This window comes from Alligator mississippiensis, chromosome 16, assembly GCF_030867095.1.
Source record: "Alligator mississippiensis isolate rAllMis1 chromosome 16, rAllMis1, whole genome shotgun sequence".
NCBI classification, from domain to species: Eukaryota; Metazoa; Chordata; order Crocodylia; family Alligatoridae; genus Alligator; species Alligator mississippiensis.
This window is the reverse complement of record NC_081839.1, coordinates 2411769-2432957: the sequence shown is the minus strand read 5'-3', so window position 1 is coordinate 2432957 and position 21189 is coordinate 2411769. Positions and strand designations below refer to the sequence as shown.

Sequence of the window (21189 nt, the reverse complement as noted above, 5' to 3'; positions counted from 1 at the left end):
GGGAAAGGAGAGTTTGGCAGGAAGGTACCACCAGTTGCCTGTCTGCACGGGCATGTCACGCTCAGAAACGCCGGCTCTGCCGTTGAGGTTGAAACCAGCAGTACTCTTATTCATAAGCGAGCGAACTAAGTAGCCCGAAAAATGCAAAACTCTCCAGCTCTTGGTTCAGAGGCGATACTTTTTATTAGACCAACTGAGAAATCGCAAACAAAAGATCTTCTTCTGCAAGCTTTTAGTCTCTCGCGCCCTTCCTCAGGCTCAGGGACAATTAAAGATGGTAAAAAGCCCCCGTCGGTAGGAAATAAATTTCATTTGTGCACCGAGGAAGCTGAAGATGGAAATCTGTCCTCCTGGGCCCATGAGATTTTATATATATATACATGTATATATATATATTTATTTTTTTTTGCAATTTCTTAGTTGGTCTAAGAAACGGTATCTCTGAATATTGTGGCTGGACTCCATCTTCCAAGGTCCCTTCCAGCCTCGCAATCTCTGAAACATGAGCTGTAGGAGTTGCAGATTTTGCATTTCTTTTCGTCTCTGACCCTCACAGCTACCAAATACATCTCTAATTTGCTCTTATTAAATGCTCCGAGGAGTGCGCTAAAACTCCTAATTCACGAGCAAGTGACGTGCCAGGGACCTCACTTGAATTACCCGTAAAAGCAAGCCTCTAGAAAAACAGCTGCCGAAACCCGGGATCGAACCAGGGACCTTTAGATCTTCAGTCTAACGCTCTCCCAACTGAGCTATTTCGGCTGCTTGCCAGAGCGCCCAGCCCCCTGCCCCCCTTCCTTTGCACTTGACTGTCCACACGGTGCTTCATCAGGAGGGGCGCGGGGTGGGGGGCTCGGAGGCAGGGGCTCTGCCCCCCCCCCCCCATGGAGAGCTGCAGGTGCCTGGCCCGTCCCGAGTTGGAAGGAGCCTTGCAGTGGGGACAGCCATCCCAACAGGTCACCTGCAGCGGGGTGGGGGGGGAGTCTCCATGCTTGGAGGTTTTGACAGAGCCCAGGCTGGGGTGATGTAGTTGGGGCCGGCTCTGCTTGGAGCAGAGGCTGGACTGGCTGTGACCTGGCTTAGACGTGGGTCCTTCCCCCGCCCCATTGCCTATGGCTGCAAGAGGCGCGGGTTATTTTCCTGGGGGAGGCGTGCAACATTTAGGCTACCGGGCAACTGGTGCCTGGGCAGCGGTTGAACAGGAGAGGATGCACCACGCCTCCGCCCAGGGCTGCTGAGACCCTGCAGCAGGGCAGGCGCAGGGGCTCTTCTCAATGCTCAAAGCAATAGAAGAGGGTCCCTACAGTCCTGCTTCCCCCTAGTCCGGGGGTCCCTACAGTCCTGCTCTTCCCGGGGGTCCCTATACCCCCTAGTCCGGGGGTCCCTACAGTCCTGCTTCCCCCTAGTCCGGGGGTCCCTACAGTCCTGCTCTTCCCTCTTCCAGGGGGTCCCTATACCCCCTAGTCCGGGGGGTACCTATAGTCCTGCTTCCCTCTTCCAGGGGGTCCCTATACCCCCTAGTCCGGGGGTCCCTACAGTCCTGCTTCCCTCTTCCAGGGGGTCCCTATAGTCCTGCTTCCCCCTAGTCCGGGGGTCCCTATAGTCCTGCTCTTCCCTCTTCCAGGGGGTCCCTATACCCCCTAGTCCGGGGGGTACCTATAGTCCTGCTTCCCCCTAGTCCGGGGGTGTCTATAGTCCGGCCCCCCCAGTCTTGCCCCTGCCCCGGGCACCTCGTGTCCCCCCGCCCGGCCCGGCCCGGCCCGGCCCGGCAGCAGCGGCAGGCTGCGGGGGGCTCCCGCCGGTCTCTGTGGCGCAACCGGTTAGCGCGTTCGGCTGTTAACCGAAAGGTTGGTGGTTCGAGCCCACCCAGGGACGTCTAGCGGGAGGTGCCTTTTTTTTTTTTCCCCTTTCCTTCCCCCCTCCCCCCCACCGGGAGCTGCTGCCCACCCCCCCCCCCCGGGGCGTCCCGCGCGCAGGAAGTGCGGGGGGGGGGGGACCCTTCCGAGGCCGGAACCCCGCGCCGCCGCCGCGAGCCGCCGCGGGCCGGGCCTGGCTGCACCGCGCGCGCCCGGACGCCTTAAGCGGCTGCACCGCGCCCAGAGGTGGCCTCAAGGGTTGCGGGCAACATGGCGGCGCTGGCGGGTGAGCAGCCGGCCCCCCGCCTCCCCGGGCTCCCGTGCCCCCCGGGTGCGGCCGCGCCCCCGCTAAGCTGTCCCTGGTTTTATCCGCAGCTCCCCGCGTGGCCCGCGCTGGGATGCGTCTCCTGCGGTAAGTGGCCGTGGCACGGCACGGCACGGCGCGGGGGGGGGTGTCCACGGCGTGGACAGGCCGTGCCCTGACTCTCGGCCCTGCCCGTCTCCACAGGCCCGGCGCCGCGACGCCCGGCCGCGCCCGCCCGCTCCACGGGACGCCGCAGACCGACGGCGCGGACAGGTAACGCCGGCGTCGCGTGCCACCCGGGCAGCCCCGCTTCTCCCGCGTCCCTCCCATGGCCCCGGGGGTGTGGGGGGGCTTCCCTGGCAGGGGCGGGTCGCGCGCCCGCGCGCGCCGGTCGGTGACCGCCGTTTGTCGGCAGCCCCGGGCAGGCGCAGCCCAGGAGCGCGGCGCTCGTGCAGAAGCAGCCGTGGGCCCCGACCGCGCGCGGGGAGTACGTGGTCGCCAAGCTCGACGACCTGATCAACTGGGGCCGCCGGGTGAGTGCGCGGGCGCGCCGGGAAGGGCCGGTTTCTCGCTGCCGGCCGTTTCGTGGTATCCGGGAAAGGCGTCCCGTTAAGACGACGCCTCGTTTGAAGCCCAGCCTGGCCCGGAGAGGAGTAATTCTTTGCTTCTGTCTCCGTCACCTGACGTCCTCGTGCAGTTCGTTACGCGCCGGTGGCTGCCTTTCCACCCCAGAGGTGGCTGCATTTCCGTAGCGCTCTGTGAGCGTGAGGGAGCCCGTGCTTTGTGTGCACCAGCATCCCCCTCGTATTAAGACCAGAAGCGTCTCAAGCCGGCGGCGTTGCCTCCTGCTCGTTGCGGTGTAGCGCCGCAGGCAGAACGCGCCACGTCGGCCTTGTCTCTCCCCTGACCCTACTCCCCGCTAAGCGGGCGCGCTGTTGCTCCCGGGGGTTTGATGCTGCGGACGCTCCCCCCCGCCGCGAGCGTCGCTGACTCGCTTCGTCCTCGCCCGTGCCAGAGCTCCATGTGGCCGATGACCTTCGGCCTGGCCTGCTGCGCGGTGGAGATGATGCACATGGCTGCTCCCCGGTACGACATGGACCGCTTCGGGGTGGTGTTTCGGGCCAGCCCCCGGCAAGCCGACGTCATGATTGTGGCCGGCACCCTGACGAACAAAATGGCTCCTGCTCTGAGGAAGGTGGGGGCTCTGTTGCCGCTGTCGGGCGCAGCTCTAGGGACTGGAAGCGAAGGGCGCTCACTCTGAAATCTCTCCCCTCCAGGTGTACGACCAGATGCCCGAGCCGCGTTACGTGATCTCCATGGGGAGGTTAGTGCTGGAGCTGTCTTTCCTCAGGCTTCGCTGGGAGAAGAGCTGCCCGTCCTGAAGAGCCCGTTGGTTGTTCCTGCTTCCAGGGGTTTGCGCTGCGCGCTGTCCTCGGGGTGAAATAAAATGGGGCTCAAACGCTCCTTCCCTGGGGAAGGAGGGGAGTCTAATTGCAGGCAGCAGAGACCCTTTCAGAGCGCGGGCTCCCCCTTCCCTTCCAGAAAGTGCCCGTACAGCATGAAAAAGAAAGAAGCCAAACTCAACAGCGCCCAGCCCCTGGCTTCTTTACTTGTCATCCCATCCAGGAAGAGCATGCACCAATTGCTGAAACTTCCTTAGCCTGACAAAGGGTTTTTGAGCTCGAAAGCTTGCTTAATAACTATTCTCCAACTATTTGGGTTGGTCTAATAAAAGAGATCAAATTCACCCAAGAAACCTTGTCTGGTCAGTGTGACGGACTGAAACCACGAGCTGTCTCCACCTGCTTCCAAGCGCCCAGGCTTGAGCAGCAGGGCTGCTTGGTTACTCGCTTTGGCAAAGAAACTAGATGTAGTTGAAATGAGGGCGGTGTGTGTATGCGTGCACACACTTGTCTGTGCACTCGGATCCGTGGCGGCGAGGTTGATCGCAGAGCTAAGCCGTCTGTAACGTGCTTATTGCTGCAAGGCGTTTGGTTTCACTTGCTGCTTGGCTCTGTTCGTCTTGGCCGCGCGGGTAGAGTTTTGCCTGGCTGCCTGTTTGACGCCGGCCTGGCGTTCTGCACCTCAATACCGAAACATTTGTCCCCTTTAGCTGTGCCAACGGCGGCGGGTACTACCACTACTCCTATTCTGTCGTGAGGGGTTGCGACCGCATCGTCCCAGTGGACATCTACGTTCCAGGTAACCGGCTGTTCTCGGCTCTGCTGTTAGCGCGGGTCGTGGCTCCAAAAGAGGTGGGCTGGCGCTGTTAATGTGTTTTCTAAGCTGTGTGTGCTGTCTGGAGCTAGTTCAGCCCTTTTCGTTGCAATTGAAGCTGCCTGGCTTAAGGTTAGAGACTGTCCTCGTGTGCTGTGTAAGGAACTGAAACGTGCGGCCCTTGTGACTTCATTGAGATGAGCTCCACCTGCACGGGGGGGGGGGGGGGGGGGGCAGCTTGTCACTAGTCCAAGAGAGCTTTTTCTTCTGCTGAGCAATCAAAACGTCTTCTCAAAGCACCTCAGTTTAACTAAAAAGAAACCAACCTCTTTCTCTCTCGCTCATCTGTTTAAAGCAGTGCAGGGAAAGCTGCGTGTCCTGTTTTTCAGCGAGGATGATCGTTGAGGTTGGCTTAAGCTACCAAGTAAAGCAGCAAAATCTCTGAGCTCGGCTGCTTATCTGGAAGAGATGCTAACGTCGGGTGGTAGCAGGAGCGAAATGCCCTGGCCTGGGTCGTGCAGATCAGACTAACTGATTATAATGGTCCTTTCTAGCCTTAGAACCACAGTCTTTTCCTACCTGTTTGTCAGCCTCGCCTAATACAGTGCCTGCTCTCTCTCCCCTTCCTCTCTTCCCACCAGGCTGCCCGCCCACTGCAGAAGCCTTGCTGTATGGAGTCCTGCAGCTTCAGAAGAAAATCAAGCGGGAGAAAAAGATTCAGCTCTGGTACAGGAAATAGCCTCCTTTATTTATGACCCAGCCACTCATGCTACTCTGACAAAGCACCTGTCTTACGCACAGCTATATTCTGCACAAGCTTCGTAATAAAGTTTTGCCTCTTCAGTTGACTCTCGTCTTTAATGCTGTCGCTCGGTTACTTAAAAAAGGGTCCTGGCCTTGACTGAAATGGCTGGGAAGTGTTAAGTCCAACGAGGCTGAGAGCTGCCATTGTCTGGGTTAAATAGCTCGTGTTGAGAGGGGAGGGCGAGTCATGAAATGATTATCTGCTCTTATGAAACAAACGTCCGCGGCAGAAGAGGGGAAGGCTGCAAGTGCCCGCTGCTTTCGGCGGGCACCGCAGGTTGTCTGAGGCGGCAGTGCGGTTCGAGTGCGGGGGTGGGAGCCCTGGCAGTGTTTGGACAGACTGAGCATGGAAAGCTGCTGCAGGTACACGGACAAGCGTCCAGCTGTCAGAGCTTCTTTGTGTGCCCTTCAAACCTGTTGCTTAATGCTAAGAGCTTTATCTTGCCCTTCCATTGATGTGTTTGTTCTTTTTTCTCCTTTCCTCCAGTGAGGTCAGGACTGACCTCCCTTGGCAGCTTCTCCACAGGTGCTATGCTTCTGTAGCAAGTCTCGTGCTTGTTGTAACCCAGACTGCCAGAAATCCCAGCTCTGGGCCTGCAGGAAGCACGGCTGCGGGCAGACGACTCGATGGGGGGCTTTTACGTTCTTCAGTACATTCTAGCACTCCTGGTTTCCCCCCATGAACCTCTTTAGGCTGTGATGCTTATATCTGAGGGGATCGTGCCCCCTCTCCCCAGCTTTCATTCTTAGTCTTACCTTAGCTTGGTCTCTAATATTTCCTGCTAACTAGAACTTTTTTCTCTGCCTCCCTCCTGCTTTGAGAGCCTGGATAGGAGGTGCCCAGTACAGTCCTCCAGAGACTGTAGCACCACAGTCACTTGTTTCCTTGTTCCACGTCCGTGCATACAGCACAGCTAGGTGTAGGTCTCATTCCTGCTTTATGCCATGTCATTCCTTATAAATCAGGTCACTGTTTTTATGCCACCGTCTCTAGCACCACCACTACTGTCCCGCTGACCGTGTGAACCCACTGATGTCTCTTGAAAGTGGAGCTTTCTGGAGCAGAATCCCCCTTTATGCTCTGCCCAGCACCCAGCACGCAGGCCCAGGGCTGCGACTCGGTCTCCTAAGGGCCGTGGCAATACACGTTTGCTGTCGGCACCCGCTCCATGCAGAACCTTGACCCACCGCGCTACAGCAAGGGCGCTGCCCTCAGATGGGGGAAAAGGGGTGTGTGCTGCTTCATGGATCACGAAAGGCTGGAAAAATGTAACGAGATGAGCGCTAAGCTCCAGTGAGCCAGCCACGATGGGGACAAGAAGCAGGGCTGAGTAGTGCGTGCATTGGAGGGATCAACATAAATGACTCCAAAGTCTCCTCTGTAGATTTCCAAGTCAATTTAATGTCTCTAGTGTTTGCATGACCGGCACATTGCCCACCCTTTTTGTGCGGAGTCGGGTAATTATTCATGCGGTAATAAACTTCCAGGAAGGTCAAAAGAATCTTACCAAAATCTGATTAAAAACAGGGCATTAGCAAAAAAAAAAGATTTGCAGAGCCCCAGTGGGACCCTGCTCTGGGAATCAACCCTGTCGCATTTTAATTACAAAATGCAAATGTGAAGGCTCTTGACATTAAGATGCGGGGAGGGAGGAGGGGGGGTTGGCTAGCTTGGGGAAAGCTAAGTGTCTTTTTTTTGTAGTTTTTAAAGGGTCCCGGCCTCTCAGCAGCTTCTGGATTTGTTCCCACCCCTTGATCCGAATCACCTGCGTGCTCCTGACTTCTCCTGAAGTCTGTTTTTACAGTATCTACTGCCAGGCTTTAACAGAAGCTGGTCCCGGCCTGCGATTCTGAGCCCAGGTCTCAGAAGGGGCTTGCCCACTTCTGTCCCAGTCCTCTTCATCCAGGGATCTCTAAAGTGCTGTTTGAACCAGGACGGGAATTGAGGCGCCGAGCAGAGCAGGGTCCTGGATCCTGCTCCGGTACCTGCTTCACTGGGCCGCTCGGTGAGACGTGGCCCAGTGAAAGCCTGGTTGCAGGCGCCACTTCCAAGCAGGCTTTCCCCAGCCCTTCCTACCCCCAGCATTGATCCTCCCTTGTGAGTGCCCAAGGTGAGGAGCATTGCCCCTTCTCCCTGCAGTGTAAATGGTCAGTCCTGGATATTGGTTCTCTCCTCCCGGCAGGATTCACTGCTTGACGACGGTGGGCGTGATCATCTTGGGGAAGGCGTAGTACCTGCAGTCCTGGGGCGGGGTCAGGTCCATCACTGCTGTGCTGATGTTCTCCCTCTTGAACCCAGCCTCCACCAGGTGCCCGACCTGAGTCTCCTGTGGCGGGGAGAGAGGAAGGATGGGCTCAGCATCCGAACCCACCTGAAGGCCCAGTCCCTCCCCACTGAGACTCAGGGGAACGCAGTCTGGCCACGTCCCTTCCCTCCCAGCACCTCTCCGTATCGGTACGATGGATCCTGTCCTCCCATGCAGCTGTCTGGAAGGAACTGCTGGAAAGACCCAGCGGCTCTTAGCAGCTGTGGATGGGATCAGGCCTGGGAGGTGCTGGGGGTCAGTTCTGTGCCTGTGCACCATGCTGCTGCTGCCAGGGGCACGGGGTGGGGCTGTGCGCTGCAAGCCTGTTCCCTCCAGCAGATATTGGGACCACAGGGGATCACGATGGCATACGTGGGGTTTGGCCCCTCCTGCCCCTGAGCTGTCCCCCCTCACCTCAAACATCTTCTCGATGTCTGTGTACTTGGTCTTGAGCAGCTCCCCCCATGATGTCAGGTTGCAGTAGGTGAGGACGCCACCGGGCTTCAGCAAGCGGAAAGCATGGCTCTGCAGGACAGGGAGGGGAGCGGGGTCAGGGATGCCCCCAGCCACTGCCAGCTTTCCTGCACTGGGCTCTCCCCTCCCGCCCACTCTGGATTGTGCTGGGAAGTGTGGGTTTCCCCCTTGCTAATACTTATTTGTCCCTCTCCCATAGTGAAGATTCATAGATGTTAGGGTCGGAAGGGACCTCAATAGATCATCGAGTCCGACCCCCCCAGTGAAGTTCATGGCTGTGATGTGAGGACAAGTGAAGCCTGATAGAAAACGCTGCCTGGAGGCCACGCCGTGCCCCTGGCAGCTTCGCCCTGATCAGAGAGGCCGAGTCTCTCGTTGTGTTGTTCAAATCCTAATCCTGCTGACCAGCGAGTGCCCTTGCTTCCCCCTGCCAGCCAAGGAGGAGAGGGGCGCGGAGAAGGCAGTCGCGTGAGGCTGCAGCTCTGTACCTTGATGAAGTGGAATTGATGAGTGTGCCAGGTCTCTGCGGACAGGGGGTAGGTGTCGTACAGGATGCCTGTGCGGGGAGGAAAGGGGAGGATTCACCAACAGTGCAAAACGCACCACCACCATCTGGGCCCGTTCGCTGGGGCGAGGGCTTGACCAGTGCAGGCAGGGAGGTTCAGGGGATTCGGGCCCCAGGCTGGGGGTTGGCAGAGCTGGGTATCCCAGAGCCAGGCTGTGCCGACTCCTCTGATGGTTTCTGTCCCTAAGGGCCTGGCTCTGAGGGTCTCCGGGATGGAGGATGCTTAGATTCATAGATGTTAGGGTCGGAAGGGACCTCAATAGATCATCGAGTCCGACCCCCTGCTTGACAGGGTCCTCCGAGCCTGCAGCCCCCCTCTCACAATCCCACAGCCCCTCGGGGTTTGCTCTGCCTCTGCCTCTTCTCCTTACCATCAAAAAGTCCATCCGGCAGCATGGGGACCACATCTTCCCACAGGCCCCTCAAGGGGACGACCTGCAGGAGACCAGAGACGGGGGGAGGTCAGCAGGGCACGGGCTGCTCGGTGACTGGCTGAAGCGGGAGTGGATCCACTCCCTTTCCCTTTCCCTTCCCTCGATGGAGTGAGAGATGCAGGGATGATTTACTGGGGGCATGCTTGGCTCCAGGGAGCACGTGGGAGGCGTCTGCCCTCTCCCTGCCCCTGGGGTAGTGTTTCCCTAGCAGGAGGGTGGCACTGAGGTCACTGCTGAGCTGTCTCTGTGTGTCCAGAGTGGCTTCCTCCTCCCACTCAGGGGAATCAGTGGAGCAGGAAGGGGCTGAGCTGGTGGCCCTGGACCTTGGGTGCAACTCGTGCCTTGCCTAAGTCTTGTGTCCTCTTTGCAGCCCCTGTGCCCCTTGGTGCCTCATCTGCAATATAGGGCTGATGCTTTGGGTGCTGCGAGGGCAGCATCCTTGGTGCCGGCGCTGACGGCCACGTGAGGGCAGGGACACGAGCAGAGGGTGCTGCAGCAGAGCTGGGCAGGACTCTGCATTTCTAATTGCCCCTACCCGCCACCGCCAGAGCCGCGTCTACCTTGTGGGGCTGTTTCTTGGCCCACTCCTCCAGCCTCTTGAAGACGCCCTCGTTGCATTCGACGATCCAGTGCTCCTCGATGTTGAACTCTTCCACTTTGCTGGCGGCGATGGCCATGCCGAAGCCCACTTCCAGCACACGGCCCCCTGCGGAAAGACGAGGGCAGGGCACTGCTCAGCTGCCCGTACTGCCTGGTTTCCAAGGGGCCGGCGGTCCTGGTAATGGGTGGGACCGTCCTTTCCTCGGTTGTTTGTGCTCAGAGAGAGCCTGGGGACTCGGAGCCCTTCGCTGCCTGGCTGCTAGCAACTAGGATCCATCATCTCTGGGCTTCCTCGTGCGGAGGAAATTGCCCCCCACCTGCGTCTAGCTGCCCCCGTCCCCCACCTTTCTGGGCTGGTCATTAAAGCTGCTTCTCTGCTGTCCCGGGAGAAGGGAACTTCCCCAGTCACTTTCATTTTTGCTTCTTATTACCTTCCCTTTCTCTTCTGTAGCCCTTCCCAGCTGCTTATCTCCCAGCAGGTGAAAGTCCTGCTGAAATCCATGGGACAGACCAGTCTGGGCACGCGTGTGCTGGACCACTGCTCGATCTCACGCGCTGAATAACACTGCAGCATTTGGGGAGGCAGGAGCGGCCCGCTGAGGGTTTACACCGACAGGAGCGGACGACGGATAGGAGAAATCAACGGGTCTGTTCCAAAGGCAGCTAACCCAGTAGCCTGCGTCGGACTATAGCCGGCCCTGGGGCTTCACAAGGGTCCCTGCACGGGACGGCGATGGAAGAAGCTGACCACCGGGAACTGGTTTTCCCGAGTCCCCGGAGGCAGGTCAGTTAGTGGTGGAGTGGGAAGGGGTTAAGTCCTTCCTAACCTGAGAAACCTCTCTGTTTTTCCTTCAGCTAAAATGGATTTCAAACCACTAAAAACATCCCCAGTAAGCTGAAACAGCTCCAGGCAGCCTTGGACCCTTCTCTGTGCAAACCCAGCCTCCACCGCCTCTCCTCTCTGCTGGGAGCCCCTGGCGCGGGTTCTCCGGTAACAAGGAGCTGCCTGGAGAAATGCAGCGTGCAACCTCTGTCCGACTTGATCCCAAAAACTTCGGGCCCGAACCAAGGTTTGCGGAAGGTTTCCTGTGACCTTTGTCAGGGCTTGGATTAGGTGTTTGTTTTGCAACCGAGAGGCAGAGTCCAAAGCTCTGGGAGGGCAGCTCAGGTTTGCAGGCGTTTACCGACGGCCTCCCATCCCCCACGGCTTGGCCTGCAGCTGTTTGGAACCGTATCTCGTGTGACACAAGAGCACAAGTGTTTCGCACGCTCGCTCCCTCAGCAGAGCTATTCTTAACCTCGGCTCCAGCGGGGCGAATGGCTCGGCCTGCCTTCTCCAGCTCCGCTGTGCATTGTGCGATGGGGCGCGTGAGCGTGCAGAGAAACCGGGGGGGCGACTCTCCTAACTTCAGCTTGGAAAGTGCCTGCTGGCCTGCTGTCATGATTTTTTAATGCTACCTTCAAAGTGGGGCAGAAATCAAATACTGGAGAGGGGCTGAGAGAGCACCAGCCTTCAAAACCACACTCTCAAACCTGTCTCTGGACAGTTGGGCTGTGTTTAATGTCTTAGTGAGAGGTCTTGAATCGCTGCCCGGTTGTACTTAAAATGCTGTTCTTCCTCCAGCCTCTCTCGCAGAGACTCAATCTAATAAAAAGCCAAAAAAAGGCCTGTAGCTCATTCTATTTATGCCGACAGCAGAGCAGAGCTGCAGGGACAAAAGCTCCCCGGGAAGGTTCAAAAATACCTCCCTCGGGCCCCCTGCTAGGAGCTCAGCTGCTCCTTCAGTGCTGCTTGTTCCCGGCACTTCGTTTCTGGATGGGCCAAGTCCAGCTCCCGCAAGTGAAGATGGACGTTCCCTCTCCTCTGCCCTCTCACCCCAGCGATCAGGGATGGAGGCCGCTCGCCAGGCTTTGTAGGAAGTGCTCCTCCATGCATGCAGGCTGCGCTGTATTCTGTCGGCTGCACGGCTGAGAACACGGCATGCAATTAATTCCCAGGCCAATTTACTCCGCGGCCGTCAGTCTTTGTTAGCCGGCTGTTATTCTGGAGTGCACAGGAACTAGGAACCTGGGCGGCCCAGCCTATCTTATCTCTCCAGCCATAAGGATGAGGCCCATCGAGGCGGGCTCCTTCTTATCGCTGGTGCTGAGAATACAGAGAAGCTTTCCATTCAGCTTTTAACAACTCTCTTTCTGCCCCCCAAACTTCTTGCTGCTGCTGTCCACCTCCCTCCCTTGCAATGAACTGGGTTCTCGTTACTTAATTACCTTTGGATGCTGCAACAGTAGCCAGCGAATGCATGTAGGGGGTCTCCCACCGCTCCATCACTGGCTTGCCCAGGATCTTCAAGTGGGTGTCTGTCTGATTGTAGCCAGCCTCGGCCTCCGTCCATGATGGCTTGCAGTTCTCTCCCTGGCGGAAGATGGGACTGGCAGCCTCCGAGGAGCTCATGCTATTGCAATTCTCCCCAGGGAGGCCCGTCCGGTGGGAGAAGCGGGGAGAGGAAGGAGTCTCCTCTGCTCTTGGCCGGCTTTATATAGGCAAAGCTGAAAGAGCTGAGTGTGCAAATAGCGACAGGGCCTCCTTCCGGGTAAAAGAGATCTCTTATCTAGGCAGCCGAACCTGAACGGGCACACTGCAAGCAGGGGAAGAGGAGGGCAGAGCGCTGCGACGAGGGGGGACATCTACTGCTGCCTGGGAGAAATGCACTGCTGCAGACCCCCGGCAGAGCGGGAGCAGGTCGCAAGAGCCGTGTAAAGCTTAAACAAAGCACTCCCATCTGCTCTGCCGTCAGAAGAGAAGAGGCCTGCGAGGCTAGATACACAATTGGCCTGTCTTGCTCTCTGCAATGCATGCAGAGCTGGCTCAGGCCGGGTACAGCCCAGGACCGTGGAAAGGACCCAGAGGGCGAACACGGCTTTGAAATATTTCTTCATTCTTCAAGCAGAGACTGGGGCCTCTGTTGAATGCGGAGACTTGGCAGGTTTGGACAAGCCTGAGTGAATGAACGTTGGATGCCGGGCAACGGCTCGCGGGAATCGATGCCTCGGGAGCCGGGTCCTGGGTCGTCTGCCTTTATCCTGCCCGTTCCTCCATGCAGGGCAAGTGTGTCAGACATGATGGACGTGTGTCAGGAAGATTCCTGTGCGCTTCTACTGGTCACTCCTAGGAGGTCTGGCTTACACATGGGCTTGATGGTCTGACCTTGAACCCGTGGGGCAGAGGTTCCTGTTACTCTGACCTTGCTCCATGTGCACACAACAGTGACTGGTGACTGCACAACACTGGCCCATGCCCATCCCACGCTAGGGTACCTCTGGGCATCCCTCCGTCCCTGTGGATTTCTTCTGCTCTGAAAGCAATCGGTCTTGGGTGCCCAGCACTCATGCAAACCGGCGCTGCCCAGATCCTTTTGGGATGTGGCTACAGCCACTAGATGTCTCTGCTACTCTTCCCTGACGCTGCTAGGAGTGAGCCGGGGGGAGCCAGGGGCCTTGACAACTTGAGTGGGTGGAAAATTAGATTTCTGGGGAAAAAAAACAACCCTCGGGAGGTAGATTTTTAAACGCTTCATTGCAGGGCATAGGAGCCAGAAGGGAGAGGCTCTGCAAGAAAACAGCCTTCCCCTTAATCCCAAGTCAAGGAGTTGTCCCTCCATGACAGCGAGACTTGGCATGCGTGTGCCAAACTGATCGCACACCAGGGCACGTCAGTCGCAGAACGCGCCACACCCAGACTGTGCAACAGGCGGATTCACAAGATGTTTGCCGGCCGCTCGTGGAAGCCGGTGCAGCGATGGGGCTGCAGAAATGCAAGTCACAAGGGCAAAGAGCGCGTCGGGGGGTCCATTAAAACCAAGACCTGCCTCTATTCCAGTGTCTCGGACTCGCACACTTCTACTTCCCTGCATGAAACCAACAGCGCTGCGCACACCTCTGCATAATAAATGCACGGCCTTTGTGTGAACTAAGGCCTTGCTACACATAGCAGTTTTCCTATTTTAACCCTGCTAGAGATGAAACCTCCTACTATGGATGGAACGATACCTGTATAATAGCGCTCGCTGCTACGACTGCCCTGGTCCTTGGATTTTTGCAAGCGTAGCCCTGTCAGCAAAATACCGCTCCCCTTACTGGCCTCATAAAACATTGCAAATGTAGAAAGCGTGCTTTTCCCAATCGAGGTAGCTCCAGGGAGCGAAGCTATAGGAACACGGGACTGCATCGCTGTGTCCCCAGCAAAGCAGCCTTCCTCCCAGTGGGAGTGTGTCCACACGGGGCTGACCTGGGGCATCAAGCTCAGCTCCGGTTTGTTCGTTCAGATGGACACCCTGTTTGGAGACCCCGGGCAAGACGGTTGATGGAGAGGTGGGAAACCCCTTTGGGGGGGTGCAGGGCCAGACCCTGGGCACCGTATTCAAGGTGCGGACTCCCCGCGGATTTATAAAGGGGCATCACGATGCTTTCCATCTTGGCCACAATGCCCTCCTTCATCACCCCTAACATGTGGTTTGCCTCCTAGATGGGTGCTGAGCCCACGTTCCTAGCTAGCTGTTTATAATGACTCCCAGATCTCTTTCCTGGGTCGTAACAGACTGTTCTCAGTGCGGCCGCTGACAGAGCAAGGAGCAATGGGCTCAAGCTGCAGCAGGGAAAGTTGAGGTTGAATATTAGGGAAAACTCTCACAAGGAGGGTGGCGAGGCGCTGGAACAGGCTCCCCGGGGAGGTGGTGGCGTCTCCATCCTTGGAGGTTTTTAAGACCTGGGTAGACAAAGCCCTGGCTGGGATGATGCAGTTGGGGCTGGTCTTGCTTGGAGCAGGGGGCTGGACTGGATGTGAGCTCCCTTCGACCCTCATTGTCTGTGATTTGTATAATAAGGGCCGGCTAGCAAAGACGGCGAGCTGGCCTGGGACCGAGCCCTGCTGGGGCCAGGGCTGGGGTGGTGGGGGCACACACAATCACACTCATATACACACATAATCACACTCACTCAGACTCACACACACTCTCTCCCTCCCCAGATCTGCCCACGTGTGAGGCTCCCCCTTTTCCCCTCTCCGACTACATTTCCCGCCGCGCCCCGCGCCAGCCGCGCCTGCGCCCTAGCGCCCACTTCCTCTGATCACCCCTGGGCTTGTCCGGGTAAACCCCGTGGCTGGGGCAGCCCCGCCCGACTACGCTTCCCGGCGTGCCTCGCGCGCGCCGCGCCTGCGCACTGCCGCTCCCCGCCCCCGGGCGCGGCCTGGGAGACCCCGTCGGAGCCGGGCTGCGCGCGCAGCGGCGGTTGGCGGCGCTGAGGGGAGAGCGGGCCCGGGGCCGCCGTTGCGCAGGTCGGCACGGACCGAGGGAAGGCGGGAGTCGCCGCAGCCCGTCACCTTCCGCCGCTGGAGCGGGCGCGGCCCGGACACCGCCGCCATGAACAGCGTGGGGGGCGCCGACGAGATCGGGTGAGGAGAGCGCCGGGCCGCGCCGCGCCGCACCGCGGGGGGGGGGGGGGAGGGCTGAGGAGCCGCGTGTGGCGGGATCGGGGCGCTGGGAGGGGGCAGCAAGGGAAGGCGCCCCCCCCCCCAAAAAAAAAATCTTGCCGCTGCCCCCGGCGGCCGCCGCGTGGGGGGGCGTCACGTGACCTCCCCCCGCGGGAAGTCCCGCCCCTCCCCCTCCCCTCCCCTCCCCCTCCCCGGGGCCTGTGCGGGGAACCGGGGCCCAAGGTCATCGGGGCGCCCCCCCGTCCCCCCCCACCACGCGGTCCCGCGCATGGACCGGGGGGGGAGGGGCAGCCCCATGGGAGTCCTGTTTGAGGGCCCCCTTGGTCTCTTTGAGGCCCCCGTTTGGAGGGTCAGTCCCTCTTGGGGTCTCTTTGGAGGTCGTACTAAGGGCTTCATCCCATTTGGGGGTCCCCTTGAAGGTCCCATTTGGGGGTCAGCCCCTGTGGTGGAGCCCAGCCTCCTGCGAAGTAAGGGGGGGGGGTCCCCCGCCCAGCCCAGCCCAGCCCAGCCCAGCCCCGCCCCGGGCAGGGAGCCACAGCAGCCCCGGGGCAGCGGCAGGAGGTGCTGGGCTGGCGGCAGGGTGACTCATCAGCCCCCCCCCCCCCCTCCGGCCGCCACCCCCATTTCGGCCCCTGAGATGGGCAGCACGAGGAGAGGAGAGGAGAGGAGGCCAGGCCTGGCGCGGGGTCTCTTCCCAGGTTATTCGGCCCCCTGCTCCAGGCAGGAGCCTCAGGGCTGGGGGCAGATGGTCTTTAACCCAGCCCCTCCTGCCAGCAGGTTTCGGCCTCTCCTTCAGCACAGGCCGGGTTTAACCAGGCAGAGTTGCTCCTGGCTTTAAAGGCCTTCTGGGGACTTTTTTTGCGCAGCTCCCTCCTTATCCGCCCAGGGTCGCGTGAGAGGGTTTTTCGTTGCTCTCGCTCCAGCTTGTTTTTCCTCATCGTGACGGTGGACCGGGCGTAGAGGAGCGGACGGGCATCTCTAACGGTGCTTTTGCTTTTACACGGCGCTGGTTGCTAGTTTCCTCTGTGGGAAAGGTCCCAGTTGGCTTTTAGGCCTTTTCCCCACGAAGATAAGTGGTTCATCCTATTTTAAAAACCTGAACTGTATAAGCCACAGCGACCCCATTCAGACAGGACAAGTGAGGGAAGAAGAAGAAAATATGCACCAGCCGAGCTTTTAGATATTTTAGGCTGTCCAGTAGGGCACTTAAAGCTGCTTATCGCATTGCTCTGCTTTTAAGTCCTGCACTGTCTTAGATGTAGGAGTAATAAATGTCTGGAAAATAATTTGTCACTGTGAGCAGCGAATGCCCCTTGGGTTACATTTACCTGCATGGTTCTTCCTCTGAAAATATAATTTTTCTGTCATGAGCCCAATTACTGTTGCAACTAGTTTATGACACGTCCTCCCCTGGGGGAAGGCAACGAATGCATTTCTTAGTGTGACTTATTTGTTGCTCTGGTGTCAACTGTAAAACATGAGACCACGCATAATATTGTGCTAGCTTCGGTCCTAGGCAGACTCTGCTATTGTCACTGGGCTCCTGAATTGTAAATTAAATCTGACCCCCAGAGCTGCTAATTAGGCTTGGTAGGATTTGATTTTAACGGGGAAATGTGTTTGTCGTTCCTTCCCCTGGCCCCCCCCAGTCCAAAAGTGCTTAGAAGGAAAGGGTGAAAATGTGAGAGCAATTGCAGTTTTACTCAATGTGCTGTAGTGTGCAATCAATCCTGTATGGGAGCCAGTTGGGAATTAAACTTATGAAATAAGATTTGTAACAGATTTTGAATAAAATATGAAGACTTAATAACAGAGTCTTATTAATAAATCTTAGTAGTTAGTATGAGAATTTTAAAATTTCTTTCCTATGAAGAAATGAATGAAGATATTTAAAAAAAAAATCTTGGAAACAAAATACTTAAGGATAATTGTACTGTCATCATGCATTAAAAAGAAATTCCAAGTCTCTTGAACTAATTGACACACAAAATATTAATAATATGGGCACATGAGGGCTAGTGTTGGTTAGATCATAGAAAAAAACATTTTGTATTAGGATAAACTTCCAAAAGGCTAGCTGCAGAGGGGAACATGAAGGCATGGTAAGCAAACCCTCAGGTTCTGAAATATGGAAAAATACGCAGTGGTGGACTAAAGAGAAATTCTGGATTCCCTGGACCCAGTGTCTAAAGATGGATACGTCAACCTGCTGCTGCCTTTGACTTGTCTCTTGTTCCTGATTTCAGATCACAGTGCTGCCCATAACTTGAGGCTTATTACTCCAGCTACCTGTACTTTGTGCTCACGGTCAAAATAGTTATATTTCTTACATTTCTGGAAGCCACATAACTTATTATGTGAATTTATACATAGAGGGCTATAATCTTTACCATTGTGTTGACAGTGGCTCATAGATGATCGTTTTTACTCAGTGTATTAACTACCAGAGTTACTGTGAATGAAGAAACCTGTGCACTTGTGTAAGAGAACCCCAGTACACACAAACTAAAGAACCTTGTCTGCTGTAATAAACTATAGGACTTCTTTCTTTATGGAGGCTGTATTGAGAACACATTCAACATCTAGGAAATTAACTGGTGATCCTTTCTCCTAGGAAGGGGCTTTGTAATAACTTCTTTAAAGTGTTCACATTGTTGAAAGCTTCAGCTGTTGAGTATTTTTGTGCCTGGTTAATAGTTAACTCTGATTCTAGAAGTGCTGGATTTCAGTGGTAGGTGAAATGGCACAGTGTGTGTGTGCATATAGAGATTCTCATGGGAGAGGATACTTTAGAAAAATTGTTAAGAAATAAACGAAGTTGAGAGTGTGTGTGTGTGTGTGTGTGTGTGTATGAAGTCCAACTTTTATCCCCAAAATACATATATTAAAATTTTCAAAGAGTAACTTATACCTCTGACTCAGATTTAAAAAAAAATCAGACTCATGTTGGGGAGTTGTTTCAACTTGGGTTATGGGTTGTCTAGAGCAGTGTCATTACGTGGGATGCTGTATGTAGCCAGCCTCTTTTTCCCCCCCCCTCAAAAAAAAAAAAAAAAGTGCGTGTGAGAGGCTGTTTTCAGCAAACCTTTAATTGATGGCTGGAGTTTTAATAGCTCCCTGCCCTTAAGTGTTTGTACAAGGAAAGCTGTAAATGGCCAGGAGCCAGCCTGTGTAAAACTCATGAGGACATGTTGATAGTATATGATGAACACTGCAGGATGAGCAGTCCTTTTGCAGTGTGTTCTTTCAGCAGCTATTTTGCTTCAGTTAACTATTTGGTTTTTGATTGCTGCTATAGTCTTGTTTTCAGTGGGTGGGTTGGTTAACTAGATTTGCATTTGCTGGGTGTATTAGGATCCATCCGTCACCTAGCTGAAGGGTAAGGCTGTCTTGGCTTTTGGCATTCTATAGCATGCACATAAATAGAAGCACTCTATTTACATACAGCTGCTATGGTTGACCTTAGCCAACCCGACTTTTTTGTTTGAATATTTGTGGGGTGGCTAGGAAAAAATTTCTAATGGAGCCGGAAAGTTTCAATGGTCATTGTAAAATAGGAGGGCTCCCTGCTGTCAGACAACTAGCTGGTCTGGCAGAAGCTTCCAGCTGGTGTCTAACTTTTTGATATTTGATAATTTGGCATAGATAGCTGTTGTGTGTGGTAGATCAAGGGCATAAAGCTAATCCCTAGTCCTTGGTTTACAGCAAAAACTGTCACTGGCTTAAAATGAGGTAGATAAATTTTAGTAGAAAAAGGCAAGTTTATATTCTGGCTAAGAGCATCATCTCTTTAGCGATTGACTAACAGTGACTGCCTCTGCCTCCAAAACCTCCCGCCGCCGCCGCAGAGCTGTGCTTGGAGCTGTGCAGCTGGCAGCAGTGGTGCAGCGTGGGGTGGTGGGGGGATGGCTGCGTGCTGCCGGGCCACCACTGCGCTGCCAAAACCTCCCGCTGCCACCACAAACTGAAGCCCTGCCCCCCCGCATAAAGTTGAATTCGCACAAGTTAAATGCGCATATGACGCGACTGTACTGTATTTATTAGGCAACTTAAACTCTTGCTACAGAACAAGTAAAGCTTAGGAAGGAGTAGTGAGGGCCCTCATAGTCCTTCCTAAGCTTCACCTGTTCTGTAGCAAGAGTTTAAGTTGCCTAATACCACAGCGTGTGTGTGTATATAGAGACACTGCTTGTCTGTCTTGTTGGGACTGAATCAAAGGAAGAGTAGTTGCCTCTGGCCTCTACTGAAATTGCCAGCAAGACTAATTGTAGCACCTGGTTTGGTCTCCATCTGTTTGTTAACCTGCTGGAAATTTGCTTCACCCAGACAACTGAATTGCCTTTGTTAACACCAAAAAATGACCTGTTGCTGATTGGTGGTGTTAACATTGGGTGAGTTCCTTCCACTGGTGCTGCAGGTGTTATGGAGGCTATTTTCAGTGCCATTACAGCAAAGACTTTCAGCACACAATAGCCTGGCCTAGTGCTGTTTTCCCAAAATCTCCTACTGTTGCCCTCATTCTTGTGTTTCCTTGGCAGTATGAGCAAGTGGGCCTACAACACCTGAAAAGAGGAGGATGACAACACTAGCTTCTTTTAACAGGGTTAGGTGATGTGGTTGAATCCCCGTCTTCGTTTGCCGTGGCAGTGCATTGCTTCAGGAGTTGATGGGTAGGCACTCCCAGGGCTGAATATTGCACCAGTCATTAATTTTTTTGGTCCTGGTTCAAGAGGACTCAGAGATGACTGTTCTTAGCAGCAGGACAGTTTCTCCCCAGAAACCTGAGTTACTTTTGGTGATGTGTCTATATACCAGTGACTAAGGGATGCTGATCTGTTCAGGCAAGTTTTCAAGTACTGTCTAATAATATTAAAATTGGTCAGATATGTTTATTATTTTAGATTGGTTAAGCCTACATTCTTAATGGTTTTATTACTGTCATTTACTGGTTTTATTATTGTCACTTACTGAGTAACTGGGATAAACTGGTGAGACAGAGTGTCTCTGAGCAGCTGGGATGAAGTACACAACAAAACCCCACCTATTGAGAGAAGAAAAATTAAATTCCAGCTCGTAGAGCCATGGGAGCTAAAATTAGATTCTATTGAAACCTTTTTCTGAACTGTCCTACTTCCCTGAAGCTTCTAGCTCAAGTGGTTCTAGCTCATGATACTGCCTGGGTTTCTGCAGATGGGTACTACTGTGTCTGCAGCTGAGATGACTCCATGGCAGCGCTTGGGGACTAGGTCTTTCTCTGTCAGTGATGTTGACTTATAAATAAAGCAGGTGAAAGGCATTATTTTTCCATTTGGTTAAAGTGGCTTTTTTATTTCTCTCTCTCTCAGCCTAGATACAAATGAAACTTTCTCCTTTCTTTGGGAGATGCTATCTTTTCCCATACCATACATGACATTTACAGTCAAGTGGAGAACAAAGAGCTGTGGACTAGACTTTCTCATCTCTGGGAAAAAAAGCAGAAAAACAGGACCCTTTTCCCAAAAGTCAACTATTCCATCCCTTTTAGCAAGCTAATGAGGTTTATACAAAATATAGTGGGTGGAGCATTTATTAATTTGGTGCTTCTGGTGAAGAGGGCCAAAGGTTAGTATGGCCTTAAATATAATTATAGAATCTCCCATTATTTTGCATGTAAGTTTTATTACACACTAAAACTGATAAACGTTATGAAGTGGGTGGCCCGCCATCTTACTATCTGCCTTACAAGGATGGGTCAATGCTTTGGGCATGCTGTAACATGAACTTGTGGGTGCATGTGGGGGGGGAAGGGGGGAAAGCTCTATTAAATCCTAGTTTGAAGAATTACTTTTCTTTGGTGACATTGAAATGGCTTCATAGTCAGCTCCGTAATCACAGTTGCTTCATAAGTGTAAGTAGTGGCTGGACCAGAGGTCTGCAAGTCAGTGCTCCTAGTTCACGTTTCTAGTTCAGTCTCTGACTTTCATAGCCCTGGCTAAGTCACTTAGTCTTTCAAATTTCTGAAATGGGTAAATTGAACAGTACCACCTTTGTAGGTGGATTGAGACTTGGTAATTGTAGATAGCCCCAGATGGAAGTCATTGTCAGAGTACCACTATTAGGCTCCTTGCGGGTTGTGTTTGTCTGTACCAACAACTACCATTT

General features: G+C 54.8%; 3 protein-coding genes and 2 non-coding genes across 12 annotated transcripts in view; 3 read left to right on the top strand and 2 right to left on the bottom strand.

Annotated features, from left to right (window-relative positions):
- Positions 1–689: 689 nt before the first annotated feature.
- On the bottom strand, positions 690–762 carry TRNAF-GAA (transfer RNA phenylalanine (anticodon GAA)). Its single transcript has one exon. It is a non-coding gene; the product is annotated as a tRNA-Phe (tRNA).
- A 1039-nt stretch (positions 763–1801) lies between these two features.
- TRNAN-GUU (transfer RNA asparagine (anticodon GUU)) lies at positions 1802–1875 on the top strand. The gene has a single exon. It is a non-coding gene; the product is annotated as a tRNA-Asn (tRNA).
- Positions 1876–2079: 204 nt separating this feature from the next.
- Positions 2080–5220, top strand: NDUFS7 (NADH:ubiquinone oxidoreductase core subunit S7). The gene is made up of 8 exons (XM_006267832.4): positions 2080–2142; positions 2232–2268; positions 2365–2433; positions 2576–2693; positions 3176–3355; positions 3438–3484; positions 4274–4362; positions 5019–5220. Exons 1-8 carry the CDS (start codon positions 2127–2129, stop codon positions 5114–5116), a joined length of 654 nt encoding a protein of 217 aa, XP_006267894.3. The 5' UTR covers positions 2080–2126; the 3' UTR covers positions 5117–5220.
- Positions 5221–6563: 1343 nt separating this feature from the next.
- Positions 6564–12120, bottom strand: GAMT (guanidinoacetate N-methyltransferase). The gene is made up of 6 exons (XM_014605294.3): positions 11829–12120; positions 9521–9666; positions 8898–8961; positions 8450–8517; positions 7902–8012; positions 6564–7508 (listed from the first exon to the last, which is right to left on the bottom strand). The coding sequence occupies exons 1-6, from the start codon at positions 12010–12012 to the stop codon at positions 7368–7370; spliced, it is 714 nt and encodes a 237-aa protein (XP_014460780.1). The 5' UTR covers positions 12013–12120; the 3' UTR covers positions 6564–7367.
- Positions 12121–14819: 2699 nt separating this feature from the next.
- Positions 14820–21189, top strand: part of DAZAP1 (DAZ associated protein 1) — a 32075-nt gene continuing 25705 nt past the window's right edge. For 3 of the 8 annotated variants that reach the window (XR_363206.4, XR_009457725.1, XR_002091298.2), the window contains exon 1: positions 14821–15009. Coding sequence is in view for 5 of the 8 variants with exons in the window: in XM_019490907.2 (XP_019346452.1) it covers positions 14978–15009 (32 nt within the window). In the remaining 3 variants the exon portion in view is untranslated. Of the gene's footprint in view, positions 15010–21189 lie in introns of all 8 variants that reach the window. The other 5 variants (XM_019490907.2, XM_019490901.2, XM_019490898.2 and 2 more) reach the window with 3 other exon arrangements.